A 14,120-nucleotide genomic window follows, 5' to 3' on the forward strand; every position below is an offset into this window, starting at 1 on the left:
TATTAAAAGTCTAATGGTTTATCATAAATTCAATATATATAAGCTAATGGGGGAGGAATCTACAAAGACTATGTTCCTGGGACAAAAGTTCTATTATTGCAACAAAACAGCAAGCTAAACCATAGTCACATTTAGTCAAAATTCACGTTTTTTTAAATATATATATATAGAGAGAAGCTGCAAGGGTACAGTAAACTCAGAATGGAAGCAAAATGTCCCTGGAACAAATATAGATCTTTTTAATGACCGTCTTTATTTAAAAAATGAGGGAAGGTGGGAACATGAAGGAAATTTCACAAGCAGTAATTTACCGCAGTAGGATTTATGAAAGGAGGAAAACCTATAGCTTATATAAATTATATATTTATATATATTCATACACATTGGTGACAAGTTAATTGCACAGTTACTGTGAAATAATGCAAGCTATTTTATGGTAATAATGCAGTAAATCTATTGGAAACAATGGAACTGTAATTATATGGTAAATTGTGTTAACGATACCACTTTAGTATCCTGATGACTGTGCATTTAACTTGTGTCAGCATTGTATGTAACACAAGATGATACACTGCATTTCCTTTCATATTACAATATTAAAGCAACTTAATTACCTAGCTCTAAGAATATACATAGTCAAATCTTCCCAATTTGTAAATTAAATATAAGCAGAGTAAATATGTTGGGTGAAATCCTGGCCCTTTGAAGTCAATGGGAGTTTTGTCATTGACTTCAGTGGGAGTGGAATTTCATCTGTCATCTCTGCATATTTGCGGCAACATACCTCCGGTCAGGTTGGTGTTGTATGTGTCCTATTTCCTCTTGACAATCCTGTAACATGGGCTGTAGTTCCTCTTGGGGTGAGGGTGTTAGAGTGGCAGTAGACTGGTGGCTGTAGGAGACAGCTGCGGGAGAGGAAGCTGCTCCTCGGACTGGAGGAGTAGGACCTCGCTCATCATCATCTTCTTCCTCTAGCTCATCTTGCTGTAGATACATCCTTGCAGGTGGCACTGGACATGGAATTTCTTGGTCATAACTAAGAAATAGTTTTTTAAAAAAAATGAGGACTGTAGCTTAAATTAAACTTGTTTGATGCAATAAAAATAAAGGGCTGGGGAAAGATCCTGATCCCACTGAAGTCAAAAGGGCTTTGCCATTGACTTCAATGTGGCCAGGATTTCATTTCCCAATTGTCCCATGAGATCTGTAGGTGTCTAAATTAGCTGCTAGGTGACTAAAATGGGTACGAGGGCAAATCAAAGACTAGAAAAATAATATTTGGTGAATATATTATTCAGTGAATATTATTGTGCGTCAAATAATTTATTTGACGAAGAGTAGTCAAGTTATAGAGCTGGTTGGATGCTACTAAACATAATTAAATTGATAAATTATTTAACAAATGACTGCAATATTTGTTAAATAAAATATCAGATGAAAAATATTCCACCAGATGTATTAAACGCAAATTTAATAAACATGAAGATCTGGTCCACAGCATCTACTACTCGTTATTCTAGCTCAAATGGTCAGAGATTTTCAAACTATAAAAAACTGTGGAACTGCTTGCTTGCTGGATCTTATAATTACAGGCGAAGTGTCAAGAACGAGGCAAGGTCATTTCAAGAAAATAACAATTTAACCGCCGGAATATTTTTTTTAATTTTCATTCTTTTAAGAATATTGAGTATGTTTACTTAAATTCAAGGGATAAAATCCTCGCCCTATTATCGCAATGGCAAAACTCCCATTGACTTTATAAGGAGCCAGGATTTCCTCCCAGATCTCTAGCTGTCTACAAATATAGAACTGGTCTAATCTAATTGAAGATTACTGTGCTGTAGAATTTATTCAACAGGTTGTGTATTATACTGCTAAATATGGCCCCTCATTGAGTACAATGCAAGCCACTTCATTCCCCCATGGAAAAAAAGAAAAAACACGCTAAAATCCAAACAACACAGAGCATCAGTTTCAGAACTGGAATAACAGTTGGTAAAGATGCACTGACAGAGGCACAATCCTCTCAAAAGCCTTTTTTGTATTTTAATAATACTTTATGTAGTTCATGAATATCCAAAGTGGATTGAAGGAAAACTTCATTAGTACATTGCCAGAGCACAAATTAAATTAAATCAATTTGAGCTATCTTGTCAGCAAAATGATAAAAGGATGATTTGTTCGGTTTTCTTACCTTTCATCCACAGAAAGACTGTAATCTTCACTATTGCTGTGGGGAGGAGGGTGTGCGGGGGGAGGAGGAAGTAGATCTGCCCAGTTCATGCCAGCCTGTTTGGGTACCTTAGGGGTGCGGGCACCCTTCTTGTGTCCTTGACTCCCTAAGAATGAATAAATAATATATTTTTAAAAATGCTTTTAATTATCTCTTTTCACCTAATTACATCTCCCCTGGGTGTGTTGTGGGGGGTAGGGGGAGAGGATCAGGATCATTCCAGCTCCTATTGAAGTCAATGTGGATTTTACCATTGACCTGACTGGGAGCAAGTTCTGGTCCTTCCTCTCTGCATACATAACCTCATAATTACAGTTGCATTGTAAAACCAATTATTCCACATTTTGCTGCAGTTAATTTTAACCAGAAACTTTAATACAACAAGGACAAAACACACAGTATTCATAACTTAATAAATAGCTAAAATGCAAAAAAGCCATAAATGAATTTTACAAGCAATATCATTAAGAATGATCCTCCAACAGCTATTAATTACATTATAGATTATGATCTAAACCAAATGAGCTGTAGACATATTTTCCAAAGTGCCTTTCTGTTATTTAATTGCTGGAACCTAAAATACAATAGGATACAGATATGATCTATTAAAGTTCCACTGTTGCATTAAGTCACTGAATATATTCAATTTGTATATGTCCACTGAAATGTTTTAGGCACAATGAAATTACTAATTTTAGTATGAATGGCAGGTGGAGTTGAAAATAATTGCTGGGAGAACTAAAATAACTAAAAAAAAAAAAAAAACCCTGATGAAGTATGGTGTGAATGTTTTCAGACACTGTTAATGAGAAATTATGGCTTATAGTAGAATGATGTAGCTTTAACAATCCAGCTTTACTCATCAATTATTCAGGTGCTGAATTTTGACTAGAATACTATCTGTAATCAAAACTAACTCTACATTTTCTGTGTGTTAATTTGTATACTTTGTCGTTTTTATTAACTCTTTGAAAACAATTAGTAGTTTCATTTTTTTTAAATAATAGAAATTTTAAAATGATTCTTCTTCATATTAACTTCCTTAGGAGAAGCAGAGTTTTTCTTTTAATATCTAGCATAGTTTACCCTGTTCACATAATGAAGGATGTTGAAGTTATTGTGTAATTGTGCCACTGTCTCCTACATTGTGTTCCTATAGACAATATTTCAGCTCGTTATTGCTCCACATTGACTGCTACGTACCATTATATTTTAGCTGTTCACTATTGTTTTACTGGTACATCAGTACCATATTGTGTCAAGCAAGACCCTAATTGTCCCAAGGAGACCATAATCTGCATTTTGTTCTTTATCCTCCAATGTATATATACTAGATTCAGCACAATTAATGTATTGCTCTGGTCACCTTGTTTCATTCCTGCTGGAGTCCTTGGTGTAGGGCTATAATTTGTCATTGTTATGAATAAACATATTAAGTGTCAGCACGGTAAATAATATGCCCCCCCACTCTTAATTCACATGGGTTCATATCCCCTGAGAGGTATTGCTTTGCGTTTCAAGTCTGAATACTGTAGAACTGAGATTCAGCAGATCCTGCTGCTCTAGAATTGGGCAAGCTGCCCATGCCCAGAAGGTTCTTTCAGGGAATCCTGGAGGTTTAAGAGGCTTCCTATTATCTGGGGTATATCATTATACCCCAAATAAACAGTTGAGAATACCAGGCAGACCTACCTGAAGACAGAAAATACAAGGCCTCATTTACACTAAAACACATTTACATTGACAGAGTAGTGTTAGGTTAGGATAGTTAGATTAAAATCAAACACAGGTTAGGAAAAAGGCAATTGGGCCATCCTAGGCGAAAGCAAAAGTTAAGGAAGAACAAGGTTTCTTTGCAAGGAAATCTTTTGCAAAGGGCTCTTGGATACTCTGCATATGAAAGGCACTGTGAGAAACAAAATTCTTTAATTCTCTACTGTCTACATCTGAGTTATCAGTAAGATTAGTTCTGACAAATATTCACTGAGTCAGTGTAAATAAAAACAGAGGAATTTTTTCAGTTCTTTCAACAAAATTGTATGGTATCAGAGTTAAAAAATTACAGATGCAAAATTTACTGAAACTAGTTTTGTTAGGTATAAAACAAATGTTCCGGTGTTTTCAGTAAGTGCACTATACAATAATAAAGTAGGGTTTTTTGGTTGGTGTCTAGGGATGGGAAGGGAGTCTGGTGCCTTTCCAGAAAGGGAAGTATGCGGCTTTATATCCAGCTTTCTTTGAAATTTCTGAGAAAGACTTTTGTATAGAATTGGCTATTGGGAGGCCAAGATGTCAAACAGTGGAGGACCCAAGTTAGGAAATCCAAAGTATACTGCAGTATATGGCTTTCACAATTCTAGATGGCATTAATCAACTAGCTGATGCTTTATTTTAAGTAGTAAAGAGGAGGAAACCATAGACTATGGAAGTTAATTCTGACCCAATAGAGTTGCTGTTGTATTTCCTCCAATGGGAGATCTGGATGTGCAGCAGTTCTGCAAATCAGGCCATTAGTACTGAATATTTATACAGTTTAATCAAATATGGTAATAATAATAGAACCATATTTTATTTTAGCAGAATGTAGCTTGATATGAATATACTCACCAGATGTACTACTGCCCCGATCTGAACTATTGTAGGACCCTCCTGTATTCTGGTCATATGACTGGTTGTATGGAATAGTTGGAGCATTATTGTCATTTACTCTGTAATCTGTAGGTTTAATAATACAGTTAATATTCCGTTCACATAAACTATTTCCTGTATATTCCTGCTTCATAACACACAATAAGACCCACTGAACATGTTATGAGGAAGCATGGGTGGGGGAGAAATCTTTTAACCCTCCCCATATTTGTTTTGCTCCTGTCTTTTCCTTTAATTTCTATTACCCACAGGTCTCCAGAGTTTTAGGGCAACTCAGTAGCTACACCAAGAAAAGGTCCATGGTCATTAAGGATATGTCTGCACTGCAACTGGACATCTGTACCTGGCCTTTGCAAGCTGACTTGGGCTTGTGCTAAGGGACTGTTTAATTGCAGTGTTGATGTTTGTGCTCAAGCCAGTGGGCTCTAGGACCCTGTGAGGCGTGAAGGTGCCAGAGCTCAGGCTGCAGCCCCTTAACCCAAGTCCTGTGAGCCCAAATCAGCTGGCATGGGCCAGCTGCAGTTGTCCAATTGCAGTTAGACATACACTTAGGGTGAAATTCAACCCTAGGCACAGTGCCTATGCCCTACTCAAGTCCCAAAGCATACCGAGGCTTATGCCATATTTCTGCATGGAAGTGAGTTTAACCCTACAAGAGCCAAATTCCACTGAAGTCAATTTACAGCAGAGAACATGGTCCAATGTCTCTATAGTATCCAGGAAGACTGCCAGATAGTGCTGACACAGTATTTACTATTAACAGCTACAATAACTGGCCTATCCAATTGTAAAGGTTTGGATGAACATTTAATTACAGGGATTTTATTTTTAAATGCTAGATTTGGCAATCACAGCTACAAACATTTCTCAGGGATAAAATGTTCATCAGACAATATAATGTTTTCTTGCTTAAGAAGTGTGTATAATTTACAGAAGACTAGCAAGGAGATGAGTTGCTCTTCATAGACCAAATAAAATAAAGACATAAACAGAACCATTGGACATAAAGTACTGACAATGAAGCACAGCGTGGAACTCATCAAAATGGTTATTTCTCATTATAAAAGCTATAGGTAAAATTGTCAGCGAGATGATTTTGACTTAGGAAATAAGAAATCCAAGATCAGACTATTGACTCATAAAAATCGCCACACAGAGTAGCTAAGAATCCAGTCCCCATCTGCTGCAGACATGCTTTTGATAATGTAAGCATGGGGAGAAAAATAGGAGCAAAATCATAAATCCCACACCAGAATGTATTCTGTAGTCTAGCTGCATTCCACACTTCATGATGAAGCCCTGCATTCCATGTCTGTTTACACAGAGGATAAACAATAAATCAACACTGAAATATGTATATATGACTGTCAGCGGACAATGCTTTAATGGGGTCTTTTCATAGCACAATATGCTAGAAAATGTGAAGCTGTAATATATACCATCTGAAAGAGACAATGTCTTCTTGGTAGTAAAATCCAAACATTTTAATTCTGAAACTGAAATGTAATACATGAGGTCACCACAGAAAAGTGAGTGCATACGCATAATTACAAAAAGATAAAACCCCTCTCACGACAGCTTGGAGCCAGAAAAAAACTGAATTTTCCCTTTGACTTGGTTATGTCAAAAGGCGGTATCACATTTTATACGGCCCTCTCAACTACTCTGTGGGTAAGTAGGTCAGGTAGGAAACAGATGAAATCAACCTTCTGTAATGAAACGTGTCTTTTTGCTAGACATCTTTTCAATATCACTATGTGATCATACAAGTTACAACGATCTGTTCAAAAAGTTCACAGTTAGAATGGATCCAGTTCCTAGGGGCACTGCTTTGCAAATCAGGTTATTAAAGCAGGTTGCACGGTAGCCTGAAGATTAGCAAGAAATCACATACCTATTTCTTCCAAGTCCCCACACATCACATTGGAGAAACGTGCCCCTAAGGCCACAAAAGTACATTCTGATGTTTCAAGTTTACACCGAAATCGATTTATTTTTAGCTTCTGAACCCACAAACTGCAGTCAGAACAAAGGAAATTTAGTATCCATAATTTTTTTCCATAGCATTCCCTCTGAACATGTGAGTTGGAGGCTTGCTAGGTATAAAGCTAAAATTAATTGGATTGGTCCATTTCTGTCCCCAGTGTACAACACAATATAATTTTACACAGCTTGATGTGCAAAAATTCCATTTGTTTACATGAAGATGTAGATTTAATTAGCCTGCCTCCATCCACAACTGATAAAGGATGTTGATCTATTTAAAATTTAAGGTAGAATATAATGTGACTACCATGCATTGGTCTTATGAATAAAAGATATTTTATTCTCTGTCCTAGCCAATTAAGCACCTACTATTAAATTTAAATTAATCACAAAGCCACATGAAAATATATTTTATTTAATTCTCTTTAAAGTTGCAGCTAGTTATTTGTGATAATAAATTCAATCTTTGAAGGTTATTGTAGTGCTAATTAACTCTTTGACACTGGTTACTGGGAATTTCTAAATCTACAAAGGAAAAAGCCTAGAAGCACCACAGAGGTTTACGTTTACTAGTCCTGACAAGCTTTGGACTCCCACCACCAGAAGGCTGACGATCATCTGATGAATAAACAAGAGTAAAAAAGCTAAAAGCTCTTCACCTTTGTTTAATTTGTTTTGCTCCATAATGTTGTACTGTACGGGTGCAACCTCTTGTTTTTGCTGAACAGAGGGTTTCCAGTGTTTCTCATTTGTATCCCCACTGCTGCTGTTAACATTATTGCTGATGCTTGACTGGATGAGCTGAGTGGTTGCATAAGGAGTGGGCTGCCCAGGTTGGTTGACAAATCTTCCATCCTTTAGATTTGGGCTATTGAAGGTTTTCATCTCATTGATTTTGTTGCTCAAGTCCACATCACCATAAACAGTTGACTCAGGCAGCATCAGGTTTGTTTGCTTGCTTTCCAGCTGGTTGTTGTAATTTGCTATACAATCAGCTAACCACAGGGGGAAGGAAAAAGAAAAGGTCATTCTGTTCAGTTACTCGCTATATCTTCATGTGCAATAAGCTTTACAAATATTTTTGTGCACAACTATATGACCTGATTCTGTGAAGCAGAAATGGGGTTGTAATAATATAACTTATAAATAAATAACCTATTGAACTTTATTTACCTTTTAGGTTACTGTACAAAAACATGGGTTCAGAAAATTTTGTTAGTTCTCACCTATTTCTCCATGTTATACAATTCTCCAGATCCAAAGTAAAGTCCTCTGTTTGGCTTCTCTATAAATTCAGTTTTGCTAAATTTGTCCCTACAATAATGTTTATATCTTTTCTGTTGCTCTTAGGTTGGCAATATAAACATATTAATTTTTGGGCAATATTCTCAAAACAATTTTGGCATCTTAATAACTAAAAACACAATTGAGCATACTTAGGACAATTTGTGTGTTTAAATAAAAACACTTAAGAGTTGGAGCAAAAATACAAAACAACTGTCTCATGTCCGCATTCAACTCACAACATTTTAAACCCTGTCAGACTTCAGAAAAAGAAAAAGAGCTATTTATGGATTCTTCTGTGCATGTTTTTTTTAAAAAACAATGGCTCTACAGAGATAGAAATAATTAATGAAGAGATACAGTACAGTGTGAAAGGGGTCTCAAAACCTGTTTAGGAAGACTTCAATAGAATACTGGATTCTAGCACAACAACATGTGTGAGCTTCAAAGAAAAAGATAGGAAAGCATTCTTGGAAGGGTTGCAGAACATGCTAATCATAATTTGGGTCTTATTAATCATACATACTTTATTCAGTATAAATAAAAGTGAATTCACCCTCCTAGTAGTTACCTTGCCAAGAAGTTAGCTCTCAGGGACTGTCTCACAGTTACCAGGCTTGTGCTGACATTCTAACCACAATTCTAGAACACAGCTCTGGTATTAAATGCTGGGTTAGCATACTTGTCCTTCAGGAACCCCATGTGCTTCCCTGTGACTAGCATAGACATTACTTTCATAGCATTTGTTTCCCCTCTATATCCAATCCACCAGAAGCGTGTTGAGTGCTAGTAACAGAGTTAGCAGACCTGTATATATGGGGTTATTAGGAAACCAGCACAGAATGACCATTAATGTGTGTTATCATTTACCAATTTGTATATGTAATGATAATTACATAATTACCAAGAAGATAGTTGCTCTTTTTTAACGAAATATAAATGCTGCGTGGTAACCTAGGGACGAATCCCAATGTCGTTAGTCAGGGCAAACTCCAGCCAAAATAGTGAGTAAAAAATTAAGTAAGTATTTTAGGATTTAGCCTCTAGAGTCTATGAAATGAAAATGTAAACTTTTCCAAAACATTTTCTAACATTTACACTTCTTTCAGGAAAACATTTCTGTGTAAAGGCAGTAAAATACAAAAATGAAATCATTCATTCCCATTGTAATGGTTAAGGGATGTGAGCACTACATGGCATTACATACAACTTATTCACTGCAAACTTCATGTCCTTCAGCTTCAATTTTTTTTAAAAAAATTACCCTTTGATTTATTTTTCTTTCACATGGAGCTGTTATTTATCACTCTACATACTCTTCAACTTCTTGACTTTTGTTACTTATATCTTTTCATTTTTGCCTTTCCCTTTACTTTTTTTCATGATCACTTAGAGCAATACTGCCATTCTTTCCTCCTCTTCATGCAACTTCTGCCTTCTTATGTCTCCTTCGTTACCTTTCCGTATATCCTTTATTACTCATGCCTCCTCCTCTATTTTGATTTTCTTTTAAGGGCATTCTAAAAAATATTTGTAGTTGCTTTCTTCTTCTGCTGGATCTGATTTTTTTGTGAAGGGCAATAATCAATATAATACATACTACTGTAGGTCCATTCATAAACTATACCTATCAGGATGTCTTCCTAGAAAGTATCTATCTGTACAAATGTCAGCTTCCCTATATAACAGAAAATGTATTTTATCAAATGTGAATTTTATATTCCCCACTACTTTTACAAAGAAGCTGTCCCTATAAAGTAAGGTTCCTATTCAGTACTATACTTATAAGATTATATTAGAAATATACATGGGTAATTAGTTACATTTTTATATATAAGGGACATAAGCCTTTGTGCTTCAGGGCATAAGACAACTACAAACTTAAGGGGTTAAGAAGATTCATAGATATTAAGACCAGAAGGGATCATTATGATAATCAGTTCTGACCTCCTGTATAACAAAGGCCACAGAATTTCACCAAATGATTCCTGCATCAAGCCCATAACTTCCAGTTGAGCTAAAGCATATATTTTAGAAAGATTTAGATTTAGAAAGATAACTGTGATTTAACGATAAAGTGATAGAGAATCCATCACATTCCCCAGTCAATTGTTCCAGTCCTTATTACCCTCACTATTAAAAATGTGTGCCTTATTTCTAGTCTGAATTTGTCTAGCTTCATCTTCCAGCCATTGGACCTTGTTATGACTTTGTCTGCTAGATTAAAGAACCCTCTATTATCAGAAATCCCCTTCCTATCTAGCTACTTATAATAACGTAATCCATGTGCACATTATTCCACAAGTCTCTAATTAGAAATCTCATACCTTCCTCTGAAGCATCTGGTACTGGCCCCTGTATACTGGACTAAATGAATGACCATCATCAGTTTATGGCTGTCCTTGCAGTAATTACATTTGACTTAGAGGGAACACCATGTCTCTGCAATGCTTCCACATTGCAGGCAGTCATAACCTGACTGCAAAGTGATGGGGAATGCAAACAGTGAAGGCCAACCAGGGTTACTGGCAGTGCTCCATGCCCAAAGAGGGATGTGCCTACTTGGGTAGGGAAGTGGCCCAAGATTCCCACTTCTGACTCACTGGCAAGCACTAACTGGGTCAGAGATTGTCAGTTCCATTTTTTTTTAAAATGTGTAGCAAGTGCTGCTTTGCAGTGTAGTCCACCCAGCGTGCACCACAGGAGAACAGGAGGCATTATTCACCCATAATGTCTCCCTCTAAAGTATTCAGCCACTGACATCCTTTTGTTGCCCTCCTTGTGCTGCCCTTGCTCCCAAGAGCCTCAATTTATCCCTGCTTTTTATATTTTGCTTTTCAGATTCAACAGAATTAGTTGTTCTCTATAATATAATCTTTACAGACAAACAAACAAACAAAAAATACAACACCCAGTCACCCAAATGAAGGAGTTTGGCCTAGCAGTGAGTGAACAAGAAAAGGTTTGAATGTGCAAAAGTAGACTGGAAATTTCATACGAGCAGACTTTGATATGATAAGGCATTTTTTGTTTCTCATCAGCCAGGAATACGCATGAAAACCTCTCCAGTAACACGTTGGCATTTCTACCTATGGTCCTAGCCAATATTAGGACGTGCAGATCTGCACCAAAAATAAAATGTATTTGGACTTTTCAAACTCAAGAAATGTTGAGTTCAGTTTGAATTTGGGGAGCTAATTCAAGTTGTTTCTTATTTGTTTAGAACAGGGGGTCCCAAACTTGGTTCGCGGCTTGTTCAGGGTAAGCCCCTGGCGGGCCGCAAGACACTTTGTTTACCTGAGTGTCCGCAGGTACAGCCACTCGCAGCTCCCAGTGGCCGCGGTTCCCTGTTCCCGGCCAATGGGAGCTGCGGGAAGTGGTGGCCCAGCCCATGCCGCTTCCCGCATCTCCCATTGGCCAGAACGGCGAACTGTGGCCATTGGGAGCTGCGAGCAGCCGTACCTGCGGACGCTCAGGTAAACAAAGCGTCTCACGGCCCTCCAGGGGCTTACCCTGAACAAGCTGCAAACCAAATTTGGAAACCCCTGGTTTAGAATGAGTTCATTCATACCTAGTTTAGGTCTTCCATGGACTAAACCAGGTTTGTATCAATTAATAGACCCATGTGGCTTGTGTTTAAGGTGTAGTGATTTTGGGGGCACCATAATGGAGAGGCAACTTGGAGGACAAACATAGGAGTAGCAGCAAGAGGAACTGGGCTAATAAAACCATCTTGAAAATCAGCCAAACCAGGTTTAGCAGCTGCAGCTGTACAGAATGAACTGTGCTGGCACATAACACAAAGTGTAAAATTATATGTGGTATTGTAATCTACTGGTGAAAACAGGTCCTCCTCCATGCCAATACAAGTTGTTACTGCCGCTAGCTACAGAGTCTTGGCTCTTTAGCTCAAAAAGCTCATGCTTTTATCTCTAGAGGACCCCAGGATCAACCTCTGGGCCAAATACCATAGCTGTCACACCAACACATAGCATTTTATGGCCTATCCTCAGTTGGATAAAACTCTGGACACAGTCTGCTACAACATGCATAATAAGGGACAAAAACTGTAACTCTGTAGAAGTATGAATGAGACTGGTTGTAAGAATTCAGGCTTCTTGTTAACTAGTAAAAGTATCTAACCTGGTCGACTGTACGTTGTGAGGTTGCTATCACTGTTTCCATTGGCTGAGGTGCAGCAGTTGATGGAGCAGTCATTGTGGTTGTTCCCAGTGTTGGGCCATGTATCTGCCAGCCATGGTTGAGGGGCAGGTTCACTGATGTTTAGAAGTCCTGGTCTTTAAAAAACAAAGTATGGTAATTTCATAAATTAAGGAACAGTGTTATTAAACTGATTCCTATGCTCTCCTCAAAAGGCTGTCTAACATTAAAAAGTTTGCACTGTGAGTAGTAAAGGTTTAGGCAATTCATACCTATAATCTCTCTTATAACATATATTTTAATTGGTATATGTCCACTAATCTGGACTTAGTTCTTTGAACATTGCTAATCACTTGTCTTGCCTTACGAAAGAAGAAGAAGAATTGGTATATGGAATGATTCCCAGACATTTCCATAAAGTGTTGATATTCTTTGGTAAATTACAGAAGAGAGAAACCAACACAATGTTTTGATCATCATATGGGTATTAACAAACAGTAGGCCTTGTTGAGAAAGGGTAAGAATGTTTCTGTGGAAAATTTAGAATTTTATTAAGTTTTCTGATTTTTCATCAAAAATCTGAAAACTGAACTGTATGGTTTTTCAATTTTTCCCCAATTTTCAGAGGCAGCATGGAAAAAATGGGGAGGGGAAATGGCAAAACAAAAAGAAGTGGGGGTTGTTGAAGGGAAAAAAAGGAAGAAGCAGGAGGGAAAACAACAATGACAAAAACAGGGGTGTTCTGACTGAAAAATTGGAAAATTTCTCAAAAAACACAAGCAGCTCCTATTGAAGTCCACAGAAATTGTGACTGCTCAGCACCTTTGAAAATCAGATCACAAGTCTGCACTGCTGTATGTTGGCTGCATATTGGATGATATATCATGTCATCAGCTAAAAGATTTATATTCCAGTTGCATGGTTTCCAAGTTATTGCAGGTTTTCTAGTGAGCACTAAATAAACTTTGATGAATGTTTTGTTGAATCTCCAACCCACATACTATTTTTAATTCTGACAACATTGTGCATATTACAAAGCTTCACAAACAGTAGTGACCCTTAAAAACCTGACAATTGCTTCTTATAACTAAATAAGTATTTGAAGTTAGGTAATCTCAGTCATTGCTGTGTTCAAATTATTTCCTACAGTAGGTATACAGAACTAGAGGGGAAGACTTCAGAAACAAAAGGAACATACCTATTTATCACAGGCCTAATGGGCAAATTTTAACGGCTACCACTGTAAACAGCACAAAAGTCAGTCATTGAGTTCAGAAAAAATAGGTATCTATTGTGAAAATATTGGATATAATGCTTTTTTAACTAAAATATATTAATCCTTTAAAACTGGAAATTGAGTTACGTTTATTTCTGAATGTTAGAAGACAGCACCTTTTATACACTGTATAGGATGGGGGAGGATGCTGAGCCTCCCAAAAGCCTTAAAAATATATTTTATGCAGGGAAAGTGGGAGTCTGAGCCTGAAGGTTTGGAATTCAGAGTACAGACGCTCCCTGGGTTATGCAAGACCCGGGTTACACAAATTCACTTACGGAAAAAGTTCCATAAGCCAGAAATAGGATTTGCGGAAATTTTTGCGTAACGCACGGGTATACGTTTCCGACTTATGCAAAATTCGAGTTATGCAAGGCTTTCTGTAATGGAACGATTGCGTAAGTCGGGGTGGGTGGGTGGGGGGCCGTGTCTGTAAAGATTTTATGCCAGAAACTATACAGCTTCAAAAATTGATCAAATGTGTTTCCTATGCTCCAAAGTATTGTGCAACATACTATATGCTCAGGTGAG

At 37.3% G+C, this 14,120-nt stretch overlaps 1 protein-coding gene across 1 annotated transcript in view; it reads right to left on the bottom strand.

Moving 5' to 3' along the window:
- ROBO1 (roundabout guidance receptor 1) overlaps window positions 1-14,120 on the bottom strand; it is an 868,975-nt gene that overhangs the window by 23,318 nt on the left and 831,537 nt on the right. Inside the window, exons 22-26 of the mRNA XM_077815450.1 lie at window positions 12,296-12,450; window positions 7,528-7,863; window positions 4,841-4,948; window positions 2,195-2,339; window positions 785-1,036 (exon numbers count right to left, since the gene is read on the bottom strand). Coding sequence (XP_077671576.1) covers window positions 785-1,036; window positions 2,195-2,339; window positions 4,841-4,948; window positions 7,528-7,863; window positions 12,296-12,450 — 996 coding nt within the window. The remainder of the gene's footprint in view (window positions 1-784; window positions 1,037-2,194; window positions 2,340-4,840; window positions 4,949-7,527; window positions 7,864-12,295; window positions 12,451-14,120) is intronic.

This window comes from Eretmochelys imbricata, chromosome 1, assembly GCF_965152235.1.
Source record: "Eretmochelys imbricata isolate rEreImb1 chromosome 1, rEreImb1.hap1, whole genome shotgun sequence".
Lineage (NCBI taxonomy): Eukaryota > Metazoa > Chordata > Testudines > Cheloniidae > Eretmochelys > Eretmochelys imbricata.